Source organism: Pelobates fuscus, chromosome 5 (genome assembly GCF_036172605.1).
Source record: "Pelobates fuscus isolate aPelFus1 chromosome 5, aPelFus1.pri, whole genome shotgun sequence".
NCBI lineage: Eukaryota > Metazoa > Chordata > Amphibia > Anura > Pelobatidae > Pelobates > Pelobates fuscus.
The window spans coordinates 250,111,680-250,130,652 of record NC_086321.1 but is presented as its reverse complement, the minus strand read 5'-3'; the positions used below and the strand labels follow the sequence as shown (position 1 = coordinate 250,130,652).

Here is an 18,973-nt window from a genome sequence, read left to right as displayed (position 1 = left end):
CTCCTCTTGCCTGTGCAACTCCACTCACCCAGTTATTTTATTTCAAATGTTAGCGTTTCTCTTATTGTTTGGTAAATGCTTTTTTTTTTTTTTTTTTTTTTCTTGTATGAACCCCTTTTATCATTTATAAAATACAGTGTGAAAGTATTTTTTATAAACAAAATTGTTAAATATCATGTTTGTTTACTGTTAAACCACTTAAAACCGCCTTGAAACACAGGTGCCATTAACAAATATGTAGTAGACTTAAAGGTTTACTCCAAGCACCATGTCCACTTCACTGATGTGAAGGCGTCATAGTGCCTGGAGTTTGTGTGTAGCGCCCATTAGCTGCCAGAGGTATAACTCCACCTCTGGCAGCACATTAGCCAGCCCAGAACTAAGAAAGAAAGCACATTGTAATCAGAGAACTTGTCAATGGCACAACGTTTTTGTGGATTGGATATTAAAAAAAAAATATCATACTTTTTGGGCTATGTTAGATCATAAGTACTCTTTTAAGTATTCACGTTAAATACTGATTAAATGGTGACTTGCTATACAAAGCAGTTGTGGATTAAAATTCTTACCAGGCTCTGCCAACCAGAGGATAAATTTGTACCCTCTGATCTCTGTACTTTATAGGGGGAAAACAGAGCCTATTCACATTTCTTTTTCTGGGTAAAACATACTGCTAAACATCCTGTGTACTGTGGCCAGATGCAAAAGTTGCACAAAACTGATACTGCCAGACAGGAAAAGTATAAAGGCAGGCTTACTGAAGGCTCAGGTAGGCAGTTTTACTCGTGGGGAAAAAAGGTTTTTATCTTTGTAATTAAACGTAAAAAAAAATAAAAAAAATTTAAGGGTGAGGGAGGTGGTGCAGGACCAAAGTCTTTAAGCATCATAACCATGTCATCTTACATAAGTGGTTATGATGCAGAGTGACCTTTTAGCTACTGGTTATATTTATTTATTTATTTTGCAATAAACAATTCAATTACTTGTATTTTTTTTCTCTTTTCCAATTCAACATTGCATAAATGTTTTTAAAATCTTAATATTTAGGGTATACCTAGTGATCGAGAAGGCCAGGCAGTTGAACCTCCTCAAACTCTTAGCACTGCTCCTACTCAGCCTCTTCCTGTAGCTGCAGGGGCAGCAGCAACTACTACTACACCTACGACACCTTCAACCGGAGGTAAATATGCATTAGTAGTTCTGTGTATTCCATTAATTTAACAATTTTATATTCCTTCTTTATATTTAGAAATTCTAAAAACATGCTGCCATACTTCCTAGTTTGTCTTTAGTTTTATCTCAATTGTATGAGCATCTTAATAAATAATAAATAATAAATAATTAAAAAAAAAAAAAAAAATATATATATATATATATATATATATATATATATATATATCCTTAAAACATGTTACCCTTTTAACCAAGGTTGGCAAGTTTTCAGTTAGGGAGGGTTGAGCTGATGTGTCTCAATGGAAAAAGGAAAGTAAGACACATTACTCTTGTAGTCTCAGTGCTGGTCAGAGAGGTCTGTCTAGTATTTTATCTGTTGCTTAATGCATACTTACAACTATTTATATAAAGCCAACATATATGAAATTTGCACACACCTAAATTGAGAACTAAAAGTTAACTCTTGCTTATGCTAATCTTAAAAAAAAAAAAAAAAAAAAAAAAAACTTGATTTAGCTTTTTATTTTAATTTAAATTCCATTTAAATAGTTAGCCACTACACGTGTCTATACAGCACTGCTGAAGAAAATGCTGAGCAGTCATATGGTCATACAGAAGTTTATCCATGGCATTATAGTGCACCTAAATTTCCTACAACGCAGAATAGCAGAGTTTTGTGGGAGTATCTTGCTGCACTGGGCATTTGCCCAGCTGCATGTTGCAATCCGAATGCCCCACTATGCAGTTTTTTTCTGACATTTTGTATATGAATCCAAAGTCATTCTGGGTACACTATTGACACACTGCTTCACAATTTGGGTTTTATGGGCCACCGTGTCAGCGGTATATCAGTTTACTATATACGAAAAGATGCACACCTTGGTTAATAATCCAAATCTCTTAATTATACAAAGTAAATCAAACAAAAATACAATACAAACACTGTTACAAGACTATACCAACCAGCGACAGAGGCTAAAAAATATGTTCTAAATCAAACAGGCATAAAAGCTAATTTGCATATTACATCAAAGGGCTGAACAAAAACCCAACGTTTCGGCACAGCTACTAGTGCCTTTGTCAAGGGATGGTTATAAGTAAGGTGTGCAACTTTTTTGTAAATAGTAATATGTTGTTTGGCATTAAGGGATGCCTCTTTAAGATGGCAAATATATAGATGTTTTGTGAATTGCAGCCACTTTACAATTGAATTTGCTTAGCAGTATATCGGTATCCACAAGATCCATGGTACGCCTACCATCCAGAAAAAAACAATTGTTTAGTTAAATATATAAAATATACATTTTAATTGTATTGTATCAATCTAAAAATCTTGATTTATGAGTAGTGTCAATGTTTTATGTACATTATTTATTCATTTATTTTATTTCTAGGAAATCCCCTTGATTTCTTGCAGAATCAGCCTCAATTTCAGCAGATGAGGCAAATAATTCAACAAAATCCTTCTTTGTTGCCGGCACTTCTACAACAGATTGGACGTGAGAATCCGTCACTATTGCAGGTAATTTTCAAATTGTGAATTTAAAGTTGGAGTACTGAAACTTAAAAGTACATACTGAGTATCAGCAGAACATAAGTGCATTTAAATTTTTTATTTAGCCTTATAAGCAGTGTTTTCTCCATGTTTTTTCCCTTTTTATTTCTTTAAATTCTTTTTTATTTATTTATTTACATTATAGTGTGTAGCACAGCCATTGATTGAGAGAGAGAGAGAGAGATCATATAGAGCTGCTTGCCTCACTCTACCACACAGCCAGTCACTGTCCTTTAAAGTTTTGCTAATTAAAAAGGGAATAGATAGGACAGCTTTACTCACAATGATTTCTCATTGGCTGACCTAAGTACTCATAATAAAGTTTATTTTGTGAAAATAGGTGTTGTGGCTTAGGGGGCAGAGTTACACTGCAAAACCATCAAAACTTGTCATTTTTACGTATTCGTTCTCCCCTCCACTCCACTTCCTACTAGCTTTTCCGTCCCTCCCTCCTCATTAATATGAGGCCAAAACTATATGCATTGAAGTTGGGTTAGTGAATGGAGTGTGCTTCTAAGTAGGGGGTTTATACTACATATAAAATACGACATGTTATTTATAAGAAGAGACTTAAGATTTGCTTTTCCCACAGAAATCACAAATCTGCAGTGATGTTACTACCGCAAAGGATACTGGGTGGGCATATGCAAATTAGTTTAACAAAGAATCACTTTTTTTTTTTTTTTTTTTTAATTCTTTATTTTTGTAGTGCACGTAAAGGAGACAGGCAAGCTTGAGGTGCCCCAAAAGCAATCCTCAGGAGATTCCCACGCTTAACATGCGGGGTATACGATTAACTGGCACAATTTTTATATTTTATCAGGCTTAATTAATGTAAAGTTAAAACATCAGTTGAAATGTAAGTATATTATGCAAACAAGATTGGTTCATGCGTGAATTAGGTTAGTGGCAACATAGTACAGGTAGTGTAGTAAAACGCTAGTGACAACATTTAGCAAATACATATGTACCTGTTTGATGTTAAACAGGTCGCTTATATAGTATAACCTGCTAGGGTAGAGTCGCTTATAGTTATATTAGTTGCGCTTACGGTTATAAATATGTGGCTTGCATTTAATGTGATATGTTCGCCTCATGCGCATAGCGGTGGGATTGACATGTTGAGAAGCTAGTAGAAGTAGCATTATGCGATGCAATGCAAACCAGTATTTATGGTACATGCCTAACTTGCGCATTAAACAACATAAAGCTAAATATCAAAATGAGGCAGAGTAGAACTAAGCACAGGCAAACAAGTGTAGTGAGTCTGACATAAAGTGTGCTTTAGAAACGCTCTGTGTGGTAGGGATTAAGGATCTGGCATTTGCGTAGGCTGTGGAGGGAGAGAGTCTCTGTATTGTGTGCAGGGTCTTGGGCTGTGGGCCTCACCACGTGTCTGTCCATATTGCCTCAGCCGATACCCGTCCTGGAGGCCATACGTGCGTACCTGGGCGGGTGTTCTAGGTGTTTTTGTGAGCACCTTCCATGGGGGCAGACGGATTCTGTGGCACCTCTATGCCGGCGCTTGGTTCCCTCTATGGGTGGTGGCGTGGGTCCACTCACAACGATCCGGTAGGTGGCTGACACCAGAGAGGGTAGCTGTGTGTCACGCAGGGCTCGGCAAGGTGCGTGCATCTGTGGCTTGTGTAGCTCCCCAGTTCCTGCCCGTGTGGGGGTGGGTGTACGTGCCTGCATACCCGGTATTCGCTTCCCGCTTTGCTGGTCGACCGCCATTACCCCGCCAGGCAGCTGGTCTGGGGGCCCGCGGCAGCGCTCCATAATGGCGGCGCCTAGTGGCTGGGCGAATCCATGCGGCCACCGCTCTCATCGCTTGGTATTGTGTCGCTCCTCGGTTGCGGAGCACTGCCCACAAGCCTTCGCAGAGTCAGTCCATCATCACCGTGTGCTGGAGTGGCGGCTGGATGCTTGTGCCCTTTGATTGGGGCCTGCGTTGGGCCGCCATCTTACCCCTGTGGGCCGCGTGGCCCATCGTTCCACCCTCAGGTGTGCTTAGCGTGGCTGGGGCGGACCGGGATGACCCCCACCGGTCCGAGGGGGGTGGAGGGTGTTTGCCGGGTCGTCCCAAAGTCGGGGAGAGCGGGCGTCTTGCCCCGGTTCCTGTATGCCCCGTTTGGCGTTTACCGCCCCCGTCTCCGACGGGCGTCGGAATTGTCTTTCGCTTCTGTGGTGCACCCCCAGCATGGGTAGTGCACCCTGAGGTGTCTGTGGGCTTTGTAGCCGCTGCTGAACCGTAAGATTTTGCCCGTCGGGCAGGAGCTCATGCAACCTGCGTCCACTCCGCTTGACGGTCAAACTCCGCCCCTCAGAATAACATTTTTGTTTCATTCCATTTTAGACATGGATTCCTTTGAGTCTGTGTTTGATTTATACAACAGCTTTGAAACTCTTAGGACAAGATGCAAATATATATATATATATATATATATATATATATATATATATATATATATATGGAATCTGGCACTCTACCTTAAAAATATAATCCAAAGATAGCCTCGGTGCTGCAAAGTGTAGATAGATAGAAAAAATGATGAGAAGAGCACTCCAGAGGACTTGTTTAGTAGTAAGTCCTCTGGAGTGCTCTTCTCATCATTTTTATATATATATATTATTTTTTTGGCAAATTGTATGTTGATCGGAGGGATATTTATGTATTGATTTATTTGACATATTTTGTGCTTTGCTGGAGTAACATTAAACTTATGGGGTTGGGGATTCAGATCCTTCTTTTATATTGGTGCCATTTTTGGTTACCTTTTGTTTTTTTTAATTTTAAAATGCAGATAAAGCTGCCATACTAATGCAATTGAGGGTGTAGTTTGTACGTTGGTGAGAGGTCACATTTTATTAAAGAATTTGTTGAGTGTTTTGTGTGTGTTAACCTCTCTGTTTTTTGTGTATTTTCATTTTATGTGTATGACAGCAAATTAGTCAACACCAGGAACAGTTCATTCAGATGTTAAATGATCCAGTCCCTGAATCAGGTGGGCAGAGTGGAGGAGGAGGAGGTGGCGGCAGTGGTGGAAGAGGCGTAGCTGCTGAGGCTGGAAGTGGTCACATGAACTACATTCAAGTTACACCTCAGGAAAAAGAAGCTATAGAGAGGGTAAGTGGGTTGGTTTTATTTATTAATGTTTTGAATGAAGATGAATCACACAGATATCATTTATTTGGCCTTGTTATCAATGCTTACCTGATCCATACTGTAAGTAAAGTGATTTTGACTATACTACTTGTGTGAGCTATTAGAAAAGAAGAGGTTGTTCAAAGATTATATGGTTTGTATATATTGTGGATAACTGAAAGTGCATTAAGCAATGCCTTGCATTGCATGACTTAGCTCAGTTAACAATTAAGTGGTGAAGAGGAATGCGTGGCAGACCTCGGCTAAGAAGTCAAACCAGTTTAGTTATGGTGTATAGAGTGTTCCTTAAAGTTGATTAATACAGAAAATTACAACTTTACTCCTTGTGTACGAACACTGAATGACCGTAAATCTTTTTAAACAAGATTGTTGTTGCTTAAATTAACAATTTAACTTTTTTAACCCCTTAAGGACGGCAGGTGTTCTATGCCATACTTGGGGACCCGGTCCTAAACGCCAGCGGGCGGCATAGAACGTCCCCACCATCCTATTCACTTACCCAGTTGCCGGCGATCGCTGTTGGCGGTGGGGGCGACTCACCTGGCATCCCAGGGAGTCCCCTTGCTTCCATTCCGGCCCTCCTGGGCCATGTGACCGCGAGGACCTCACGATCACATGGACGGCACAGCCGTCCATGGCAATGCCAGCAGGGGGAGTGCCTGTAATGACATATACTCCCCCCTCCTGCCTGTAATTGGTAAAAAAAAATTTTTTAAAACCGTTTAAAATAAAATATATACTTGTATCACCATATATATTATTTACTAGGATAGGACTTGCCGAATATGGGGTACTTTGACGTAGTTGGCAGGCTTACGCAATGTATGATCATATAATGTAACTAAACCCCCATCATTTTTTGCCTAGGTGAGGTGTTTTTAAATAAAACTATTACAATCTCTAAGAATTGAAATCATTGTTTAGTGAATAAGCGAGTGCGCTGGATTCTGTATTTTGTGTGTGTATATAAATATATATACAAACTGTTTCTTGGCACTCACCCTTTCTTGTGTATAGTTCAATTAAGCCTGGGTGCAATCCAACGTTGAAAATATATAAACAGAAATAAAGAGATGCACTCCAAGGACTTGGTAGATGGATATGGCCAGGATATATATATATTTATATTTCCTGGCCATATCCATGGCAGCACAGCATTGGGTAGCTCCTCCCTATCCCCATTGGACAGGAATAATAATTAAGCTGTATAAGTACCACCTCCTACCCCTCCTTCGCCAGTTGCATCCAAATCCTGTTTCACTTAATCTCATGGCATGGAGACTGAAAGGAACAGGCTTTTGAACAAAGGATTCTCTCCGGACGTAATACACTATGCTGAAGGCACGAAAGACTTCCACTTCAGCCACCTATTATAGAGTGTGGGAAGTTTTTTCCACCTGGGCTCTTCCTAAAAACATTGATATGCAAAATCCCTCTTCCACGAATATTTTGGAGTTCCTGCAGTCTGGGCTTGCTAAGGGTCTGAGTTATAATACTCTTAAGGTGCACGTCTCGGCCTTATCCGCTCTAACCAATCATAGATGAATGTTCTCACTTCTATTTTTCACTTTCTCTCTCACTTCCCTCATCATTAAAATCTCTCTATCATTTCACTTACCTGTTCCTGCTAACACCATCTTCATTGCTCCCTCCCTGCTCCCCTCATCTCTGTATTCATCACATGCACTTTACTCATATATATCCAGCCTTTCTCCACACACCGCTCCTAAATACCTTAAATACAAGCTCTCATCCCCAACATTTAAATCTTACTTGCACCTTCTCTTCCTATCCATCCTACTACTCCTAGCAGCAGGTGATGTCTCTCCAAACCATGGTCCCTCCACTACTCAGCCACCTGGTACAAACACCAGAAACCACAACAACCTAATACCCATTCCATGTAATTCTCACTATAATTGCTCTTTTAAAGCTGCCCTCTGGAATGCACGCTCTGTGTGCAGCACCTTTAAATCTACTTCCATCCATGACCTATTTATCTCACACTCCCTAAACCTGCTTGCACTAACAGAAACATGGCTCTCTCCCTCGGATACTGCTACCCCTGCCTCACTGTCCTTTGGTGGTCTTCACTTTACCCACAACCCAAGACAAGCGGAGATTAAAGGTGGCGGTGTAGGTTTTCTTCTCTCACCCCACTGCTCCTTTAAAACCCTGCCCACTCCCCCTTCCCTCTCTTTCCCATCATTTGAAATTCATTCAATTCGCCTTTTCAAACCCTTCTCTGCTAACATTGCCGTTATCTATCGTCCCCCTGGTTCCCCTCTCCTCTTCCTTGACCACTTTACTGCCTGGCTACCCTACTTCCTCTCTTCCAACATCCCATCCCTAATTCTTGGAGACTTCAATATTCCCATTAACCCACCTTTAACCCCTTAAGGACCAAACTTCTGAAATGAAAGGGAATCATGACATGTCATGTGTCCTTAAGGGGTTAACCCCAGCAGCCTCTAAACTACTTTCAATTACTTCCTCCCTTGGACTATTGCAGTGGGCTAATTCTCCCACTCATGTAGCTGGCAATACCCTCGACCTTATTTTCTCCTATTCATGTACATTATCTAATATCTGCAACACTCCATTTCCTCTCTCTGATCACCACCTCTTATCGTTTGCTCTCAATTACCCCCTCACCCAACAACCTCAGCCTAACCCCGCTCCGCTCAGGAGGAACCTTAACTCTTTTGACCTTCAGCAGCTGTCGGCTGACATTGATTCACAACTGCTATCCTTTCCTTCCCTCTCCTGTCCCTCACTGGTCATCTCCACATATAACACTACCCTCACATCTGCCTTGAACACTGCAGCCCCACTCCAAACATGACCCCAACCTTGGCATAATAAATCAACACGCTATCTGCAGAGTTGCTCCCGCTGTGCTGAACGCTCCTGGAGGAAGTCCCGCAACCAGGCAGACTATCTTCATTATAGATTCATGTTGCTTTCATACAGCGCAGCCCTTGCCCTCGCCAAACAGTCTTACTTTTCCTCTCTCCTTAGTTCATGCTCCCGCAACCCCAGACGTCTCTTTGACACTTTTTTAATTCCCTTCTCCGCCCTGCTGTGGCCACCCCCCAAACTAACCTTACAGCTGATAGCTTTGCATGTTACTTTACTGACAAGATTGAACAGCTAAGGAAACAATTCTCCCCTCCTTGTCGTTCTTTCTCAACCACACATAAATCATGCCTTCCCTACCCTTCAGACTTTCTCCCCAGCTACTGAACAAGAGGTGGCTGCGCTTCTCCATTCCTCTCGCCCCACCCACTCGATCCTGTCCCATCTCACCTCATCAGATCTCTCTCCCCTTGTCTTGTGCCTATCCTAACACACATCTTTAACTGCTCTCGCTCTTCTGGCACTGTTCCTGCTGACCTTAAACATGCCACTGTAATACATATCCTGAAAAAAACATCTCTTGACCCGTCCTCCCCCTCTAACTATCGTCCCATATCCCTGCTCCCTTACTCATCAAAGCTTTTGGAAAGACTTGTCTTTACCCGTGTGTCTCACTTCCTTAATTCCAACTCTCTCCTTGACCCTATTCAGTCTGGCTTCCGCCCTCTCCACTCTACTGAGACCGCTCTTATCAAAGTGACTAATGACCTAATCTCCGCTAAATCCAAAGGTCACTACTCCATATTAATTCTCCTTGACCTCTCTGCTGCCTTTGACACAGTTGATCATGCTCTCCTCCTTGAAACTCTTCAACCACTCGGTCTCTGTGACTCTGTCCTCTCTTGGTTTTCCTCCTATCTCTCCCAACGCTCATTTAGTGTCTCCTTTTCCAAGGATACCTCCTCCCCTCGCCCTGTCTCGGTTGGAGTTCCCCAAGGCTCTGTCCTTGGTCCCCTTCTATTTTCTCTTTATACTGCCTCTCTTGGAAAACTTATTGCCTCTTTTGGATTCAACTACCACCTGTACGCTGATGACACTCAAGATATACCTCTCCTCACCGGACCTCTCCCCTGCCGTCCTGCAACGTGTCACTGCTTGCCTCTCTTCCATCTCTGACTGGATGTCGTCACGCTTTCTCAAACTTAACCTCTCTAAAACTGAACTCCTTGTCTTTCCTCCTAATACTGATCCTCCTCTCTCGCTCTCCCTTCAAGTCAGTGATATCAACATAAGTCCATCCCTACAAGCGCGCTGTCTTGGCGTCATACTTGACTCTGGTCTCACCTTTGAGTCTCACATCCAGTTTGTTGCCAAGTCCTGTAGGTTCCAACTCAAAAACATAGCCCGCATCCGCCCCTTTCTTACGCAAGATGCTACCAAGGAGCTTGTCCATGCTCTAGTAATTTCCCACATGGATTACTGTAACCCTCTCCTGATTGGTCTCCACAAAAGCCGTATTGCCCCGCTACAGTCTGTAATGAATGCTGCAGCTAGACTGATTTTCCTCTCCAGTCGGTCCTCTCACACCTCACCCCTCTGCCAGTCCTTACATTGGCTCCCTGTATCCTATAGGAGTCAATTCAAAGTGCTAACCCATACATTTAAAGCACTGAACAATTCCAGCCCCTCTTATATCTCTTCGCTGATCCAGAAGTATGCCCCTCCTCGTACCCTCCGCTCTGCCCGCGACCACCTCCTGACCGCTGCTCGCACCCGTACGGCCAACTCGCGCTTGCACGACTTCACGGGCGGCTCCTCTCCTATGGAATAACTTGCCTACTGCCATCAGACTCTCCCCTAGTCTTCAATCATTTAAGAAGGGCCTTAAAACCCATCTCTTCAGGAAAGCGTATGGCCTCCCAGGGTGATCTCTCCCTTACATACCTGTCTCTTGCTCTCTCCTATGGGACAGTGCTTTGCTCTCTCCTCCAGCTCTGCTTCACTCCTACTTGATATTTCCTATCCTAATGTTTCTAATACCCCACCTCCTATAGACTGTAAGCTCATTTGAGCAGGGTCCTCTTCAGCCTATTGTTCTTGTAAGTTTTCTTGTAATTGTCCTATTTATTGTTACATCCCCCCTCTCAAAATATTGTAAAGCGCTACGGAATCTGTTGGCGCTATATAAATGGCAATAATAATAATAATAATAATAGATGGGCATTGGACTCAGATGTCATCAGATTCATTAAAGGAGTCCTTAAAATTAAGCCTCCAATTAAGCCATATGTTCCATCCTGGAATCTCCCTTTGGTTCTGAATGCCTTAAAATTGGAGCCATTTGAATCTATTCCTCTACATGTTCTCTCCATTAAGACAGCTTTGTTGATCGCCCTAGCTTCCAGCAGAAGAGTTTTTAAGAGCTCCACGCTCTATCCATTAAGGAGCCTTTTACGGTCTTTCACAAAGACAGAGTTATCCTCCGTACTGTTCCTGGATTTAGACCTAAAGTCACCTCCTCCTTTCACATCAACGAAGATATTGTTCTTCCATCTCTGAGGCCTGAATCCCAAGAAAGTGGGAATTCAACTGACCTGTCTTCTCTGGATCTAGTGAGATGCCTCCAGATATATATTGAGAGGACTTCTGCTTGGCGCTCTTCTCAAAGTCTCTTTGTCCTTCATAGCGGTTGTAAAAAAGGCTCACAAGCTCCCAAATCTACCATTAGCAGGTGGATAGTGGCAGCTTATTATCCTGGCTTATCAATCTGCTGGATATCCGGTCCCTGTGGGTCTTAAAGCCAATTCCACTAGGGCTCTCTCATCTTCCTGGGCAGCCGCAGCTAATGTCTCTCCTGAACTCATTTGTAAGGCGGCCACATGGTCTTCCACTAACACTTTCATTAAGAGCTACCAAATTGATGTCAGAGCAGGTCTATCTGATCAATTTGCTAAATCGGTTCTGTCTGTATCCGATGCATGATTTCTATGTTCTATGTTATGTCACTTATTATGGTGTTAATACACTTTGCATTCAAAATTTTGGAGTCTGTGTCTTCTTCCCTCCCTGGTTAATTGCTTGGGTATTACCCAATGTTGTGCTGCCATGGATATAGCCAGAAAAATTGAAAATTTATTCATACTTACTGTAATTTTCTTTTCCTGGTCATATGCCATGGCAGCACAAGGGTCCCACCCGGGGCTATTGCTGAAAAACATGACTGGGGTAGGAGGTGGTACTTATACGGCTTAATTATTATTCCTGTCCAATGGGGATAGGGAGAAGCTACCCAATGTTGTGCTGCCATGGCATATGACCAGGAAAAGAAAATTACAGTAAGTATGAATAAACTTTCCATTATTTATTTATATATATATATATATATATATATATATATATATATATATATATACACACACACACACTGTATAAATAATAAAAAAAAAAATTTTAATTTCGTTCTAACTGTATTTTGATATATGTATATGTGTGTGTATGTGTATATATATATATATATATATATGTCAAAATACACGTAGAATGAAATATATATATATTCATAAGTAGATATGTATATATCACTGTATATATAAATATATATTTATATATTCTACGTATATATTTATGTAATATTTTTACATAATTAGGTAATTTTATTAATTACAATTTGCAGGACCCGCCTGACAACCCAGGCTGAAAGTATAGGGAATTTAATTTGCTAGCACTATATTTTTTTTTAATTCTTTATTTTTGTAGTGCATGAGTAACAATCGTATGACAGTAATGCCACAACAGCATTCTTAGACAATGTGAACATACAAGAGTGTAAACTGTTATGTAGCATTCAGAAGGTACGCACCTATTTTTATATAGTGATAGTAGCAAAATCAAGCTGGGTAAATGCTGGTTAGCAATAGTGAATTTTTCTGTGGTTTGGTAACAGTAGTGTAGGGTTAGTAAGTGTATTGAATGTCATCGCTTTAAGTCAGTTATGGAATTATGATGCTGGTAAGCAGGCGAGGTAACTTTGGCTAAAGTATAGAGTTGCAAAGTTAAGTCAGTAGTTATGTCATGCAGGCAGCAGCGTCAATAGTTAGATCATTTAGGCATCAACATTGACATTGCGTTGAGACTAGAAACAGGCTTGAATGGTTATGTCAACAGAACATTAACACTAATGACAATCCTATAACGTAAAACAGGCTTAATTATGTTGCTATGATGCTATTAGAATAACGAAAAAGCTTTAACTGAAAAAAAAGTTCATTCTGCCAACTTGTGAGCATCTGTATTGTAGACGGCAGTTAGCTATGATGCTCTCTGTGACATGGGGGCACCAGATGAGGCAGCAGACAGCGTCCATTAGACCCCTAGAGTCCTGCAATGCCTGCGTTTCAGCCTATACCTTGTGCAATCATCTCCCAAGTTTGCGGTGTGCCAGCCTCGAGGGCTTCCCCAGTGTGAGATACAGCTCCAGTGGCTTTCCGCGGTGTGTTCACCTGTTTGGCGCCTTGGCTTGTCTTCCCGGTGTGTGAGTGCGGGTATGAGAGATTTTGCTGCATCCCTTCTCTGGCTTGGTTCTGCGATGATTCCTTCTGTTCATCAGAGTGATGCACAGATATGGCCCTGCGGTGCCGGAAAGGATCCCGCTGGTCTGAGGGTCTGCACGCAGGTGAGGTGCCTGAGCAGGAGGGTTGCCCAGTGGACTTGCTCGCTTTTAAGTGGGAGCAGGTACGTGTGTCCGGGTAGCTTGGGTTAGTTTCCCGCCTTGTCGGCTTTTGGTGACTGCATTGTAGGCTAGGAGAGGGAAGTCGTAATGGCGGCGGCGTGTAGTGGGCCGGATCCATGAGGCCACCAAGCGGGCTGCTCGGCTAGAGGGTACTCCCCTGTCACAGGGTCATACAGAAGCTTAGGTATAGCTGGTCAAGATTTTCCAGGGGATGCGAGGGTAGGTGACCGCTTGTGTTCCCTTTCTGAGGGCCCTGGGCTGCCATCTTGGATGAGGCCCAGCGGTACCGTCTCCCCGCAGGCCTTGTAGCTAGCCTCAATTGTCCGCAAGGTTAGTCCATGTGGAGACCGGGATGACCCCACCGGTCCAGAGGGGGGGTAGGAGAACAACTAAGTATTGTGGGGGTTCCGGTGCCGGAATGAGCAGCTGCCTCTCTCCGGCTCACGCTCCAGTAGGCCGCAGCTGGCGTTTTCGGTCGCTTGATTCCGATGGGCTCCAGGGAGGTATCACCCGATACAGGAGTGTACCCTCGGCTTGGGCAATGCCCCCGGTAAGAATTTTGGGCTGTGTAGCCGCCGTGTGTGCCCTTTATGCTGCCCGCCTGACAGGAGCTCTTCTTCCCCACGTCTGTTCAGCTTGGCGGTCAGACTCCGCCCCCGCTAGCACTACATTTAACTCTATAACTTTCCAAGACACCATAAAACCTGTACATGGGAGGTACTGTTTTACTCGGGAGACTTCGCAGAACACAATATTGGTGTTTCAAAACAGTAAAATGTATTACAACGATGATGTCAGTGAAAGTGAAGTTTTTTGCATTTTTCACACACAAACTGCACTTAAACTGATATTATTACTGTGATACTTTTTACTGTTTTGAAACACAAATATTTGTGTTCAGCGAAGTCTCACGAGTATAACCGTACCCCTCGTGTACAAGTTTTAAGGTGGTTTTTTTTTTTTCTCTCAAAAGTTAGTCAAATATAAAATTGGCGTTAATATTTGTTTGTGTGTGAAAAATGCAAAAAACTAATTTGAACTTTTGAACTAACTTTGGCCAGTGTTTGTGACCAAGTGGCTACTAAAAAAAGACTGGACATACCCCATTTGCAATACCTTGGGTTGTCTACTATTGCAAATGGTATGCCATCATGGGGGTAATTCTCATTCCTGGGCTACCATATGGTCTCAAAGGCAATGTAACCAATCTGGTGAATTTCAATGTGAAAAAACTGGAACGCAAGCCTTATATTTTACTTTTGAAAACACCTTAAAACCTGTACATGATGGCTACTGTTATACTTGGGAGACATCGCTGAATACAAATGTGTATTTTTTTATTTTTTTTTTAAATCTTTCTTTTATTATGGCACATGCGTTATGGGGTACAGAATAAAAAGAGGAGGCATTGTGGGGTAACACAGGTTAATAATAACAAGAAGGTATGTATTGCACTCCGAAAAAAGATTGCCATATTGTTTGTTTTAAAACGTCATGTGAGCAACATAATAATACAAGCTTGGTGACTGTAATGGATCAAATTAATACAACAAGAATAATTGATGCTTAACAGTGCTAATATAGTAGGCAGATTTATCCAAGCAATAACAATCTGTTTGAAAACAACCATGTTTGCAGCCTCTTGACAGTGTTGGCTCTCAGAGTTAAATATACAAAATCATATCATGATTTAGCATAAGCATGTAAACCTTTCTGCAGTGCTGTCATGAAAGTAAATGTGTCTGATAATAATTAATTAACCCTTAATGTACTTTAAGGTTCCAAAAGGCTGTCTAATGTTTATATAATAAGCGAGCATACAACTGACTTCTCTCTAACCTAAGAATTTAAAGTCATAAGTTGTATCCAGAGATTCATAAATGTGCCACGCTAGGCGAGTAAAATAAACCAAAAATTTAAAGCGAGTGGGAACTAGCTAATTACTCATATCTAGGCTGGAAGATAAATTATCTTATGTCAAAAAGGCTAGCGAGGCATGTGGGATAGGACACAGTGACATGTCAATAAGCATGTTGTGGCGTGTACTTAGGCAGCAGGGCTACTAGAGTGGTCGACTGCACGGTCGTATTTTAGCTGTACTCCAGACCTTAGGGCCTGCATGCATAAAATGGCGTTATGGACAGGCTAGCATAATGTGACCATGAACAGAGTGATCCCAATGCGTAATGGTTGACTTGCTTATTGGTAATTATGCAAGCGAAGTCGACTGTAGTTGGCAGGTCCCAGATATGTGACAAATGTGTATTTTATTGCAGTAAACGCAAACAGTATTATGACATTCACAGTTAAAATGTCACGTAGAACTAAAAAATAAAAATCTTATTTTCGCCCATTTTTTGATTTTGTTTTATTGATATTAAATTGTTTCATAACTAAACATTTGATGTTAAATGAAAGCCTGTTTCCCCTAAATACAATAATATATAATAAGTGTGGGTGCATTTAATATGAAATAGGTGAATTACGGTTGGACAGACATATAGCACAAAAATGTCAGGATTTGTTTTGTTTTGATCACAACGTGTACATTTGGCTCAGTCTTTAAGTGGTTATCCTTAAAGTTGATCAACACAGAAAATTGCAACTTTACTCCTTGTGTACGAACACTGAATGACCGTAATTCTTTTTAAAGGGACACTCCAGGCACCCAGACCACTTCTGCCCATTGGAGTGGTCTGGGTGCCAACTCCCACTACCCTTAACCCTGCAACTGTAATTATTGCAGTTTTCATAAACTGCAATAATTACATTGCAGGGTTAACTCCTCCTCTAGTGGTTGTCTACTAGACAGCCACTAGAGGGCACTTCCTGGTCTATAGCACACGCTATGTGAGGACCTCACCCCTTCAGCAACATGGGGTGGGAGGGAGAGGGGACCTGCAGTGCCAGGAAAACTATTTTTTTTCCTGGCACTAAAGTGTCCCTTTAAACAAGATTGGTGTTGCTTAAATGAACGTAACTTTTTTTTTTTTTAATATAAAAGCTGTCAACAGAATATATAACAGTGCATATGTATTTTCTTTCTTATCTTTTAGCTAAAAGCACTAGGATTTCCAGAAGGACTCGTGATACAAGCTTATTTTGCCTGTGAGAAGAATGAAAATCTGGCTGCCAACTTTCTCCTACAGCAAAACTTTGATGATGATTGAAAAGAAAAGACTATTTTTTTTATCTCACTTCACACCAGTGCATTACACTAACTTTGCTCACTGGATTTAATGGGATGATTTGGGCTCATATCCACAATATTTGGTGTATGGTAGAAAACAAATGGGAGGGTGGGAGGGCTGGGGAAATAATGGAAAACTAGGACTTGAATAAATACTTAAATCTGCTTTAATTAAGCAGGTCAGAGTGTATTATGAAAGAAAAGATAAATAAAAAAAACTACAACCAAAATTCAGCTTTCAGTAGGCAGTTTTTCTCATCTAAACACCACTTGTTATCTTCTCTAGACCGGATATGTTTTTTTTTTGTTTGTTTTTTTTAGTTTTCTTAGATCCAGAAATTTAGTGTAATGCCCTGCTTCCTACTTTATTTTAACATTAACATTTGATTTGAACATAGTCAGTGCTACCAGAGAGACAATCTGTTTCTTGGTAACACTGAATAACAACCTTATTAAGTCTAGGGCTCCATGGAAGCTTGTAAGACGTAAATGCCAAAATAAAAATAGGTGATTTATTTGCTGCTTCAACAAGAAATGGACACAAAAATTTATGAAATTAGTGCACAGAAACATTTTTTTACAAAAGAAATGCTGTGAAAGTAAATTCAGAATCTTTCCTTCCAATAAATAATAGTTACTGATATTTAAAATAACCCTGATCATTGAGTGTGAAGTGCCCACTTTTTTCTGACCTCAAAGCTTTTTGCACATAGGATGCATTTTCTTTTTCTCACCCCCCCCCCCCTTTTTTTTTTTGCAGTTTAGAAGATTGGGGATGATTAGCCTCTCGCTGATTACACCAATGTTACATTGCAGTATAAGTTTTAAATGAATTGTTGCATGTTTTTGGTTTTGATGATCCCCACTTGGTGTGTTAAGTAACATTTATTCTGTGATTACTTTACCATGTCAGCCACCAATATGTAACCTCCTTTTCCAGTCAAACATATTCCGTATCATTCATGGACACTTTGCATATTCCACCATTTTTACATGCTACACATTGAAAGAGATACATACACCTTTATGTAAGCAGGGCTTTTGATCTCCTAAAATAATTCCATCCCTATAACAAAATAGTCAATAAATGAGTGACCGTCCTTCTGCTTGATGAAGCTGGCATGGCAGATCTTGAGAGAACACCTCCTCCGTTAATTTTTAAAGAGGGCATGTTTGAAATATAATTAACATTGTAAGAATTATATGTGTATGTATTGCTTATACATTGGAAATGGACAGATAAAACAATCAGCAAAAAAAAATAATAATCCCAAAAGTTATGCACAACATTAAACGTTCTCCTTGTCTAGTGTTTGTATTTTTGTTAGGCAGATTGCTGTACCATTTCTTGTGTGATTTGTTTGCAGGACATGTTTGATATTTGCAATGTGTTAAGACACATTTCTGAATTTGAACCCCAAAGTTGTGTTTTTATCATTGGGATCAACAATTACCATGCTATCCAGTCATTGGATGTCATATTCAGCGCTCTAGTGCCTCGACCGGGCATAATGACACCCAAAATTTAATACTGTAAGCCAATGACCAAACTCGTTTAGGATTAAATGTTGGGCACGTTCAGTTTCTTTTGCTTTTGAATTTCTCATTCAAAAATAGCTCTGAAGTGCTTTATTGGTGAGGAGTTCCCTATTTTAACCCCAATTTATTAAAGTGCTAATTTCTATGAGAAATCAGCACTTTTATAAATTAACTAGGGAACTCCCCCCACCCCCTGGCTGTCAAACAGCCAGGGAGAATTCCTTCCTACTTCAGTTAGCTTCCCCGAGCTAACGGAAGTTGTAGGCACGCTCTACTTGAACGTGTCTGCCACCCTCAGACCAGCTCCAGACGTGCGTGCGTGTACAAGCCGTGCACACGCAACAGTGTGAGCGCCTGTGCACGTGGAGACCAAGTCAGAGGCTTCTCAATGAGACTTAAAGTCTCTTCCAGGGAAAAAGGGTGAGGGCTTACAAAGGCTGCAATCAAATGCAGCGTTTGTAAGCTCTTTTAGACTACACTCTCAATAAATACATAAATGCATGTATGTATACAGTGGGGGTATATCTACTAAACTGGAATTTTTTTTGTTTTCCTCCTTGTAAGTGTGGAATGGTCCCTTTAAGCAAAGATTGTTGTAAATTTAAAAAGGCCACAATAGCCAAATTGAAAGCAAATTTTCCTTGTAGACTTTTTCTACAGTAGGAAGAAACACGTCATTTTTTTTATGCTCACTAACGTAATAACGTTGCTGAGATGAAGCAAGGGTTTCTGGGAGTCATTATGTTGTAAGTAGTCAACATG

The 18,973-nt window shown here is 41.1% G+C and overlaps 1 protein-coding gene across 2 annotated transcripts in view; it reads left to right on the top strand.

Annotated features, from left to right (window-relative positions):
- Positions 1 to 17,981, top strand: part of RAD23B (RAD23 homolog B, nucleotide excision repair protein) — a 42,381-nt gene extending 24,400 nt beyond the window's left edge. For both annotated transcript variants that reach the window (XM_063455201.1, XM_063455200.1), the window contains exons 7-10: positions 1,048 to 1,180; positions 2,568 to 2,695; positions 5,673 to 5,855; positions 16,539 to 17,981. In XM_063455201.1, the coding sequence (XP_063311271.1) occupies positions 1,048 to 1,180; positions 2,568 to 2,695; positions 5,673 to 5,855; positions 16,539 to 16,652 (558 nt within the window). In that variant the 3' untranslated portion in view covers positions 16,653 to 17,981. The remainder of the gene's footprint in view (positions 1 to 1,047; positions 1,181 to 2,567; positions 2,696 to 5,672; positions 5,856 to 16,538) is intronic.
- The last annotated feature ends 992 nt before the right edge of the window (positions 17,982 to 18,973 follow it).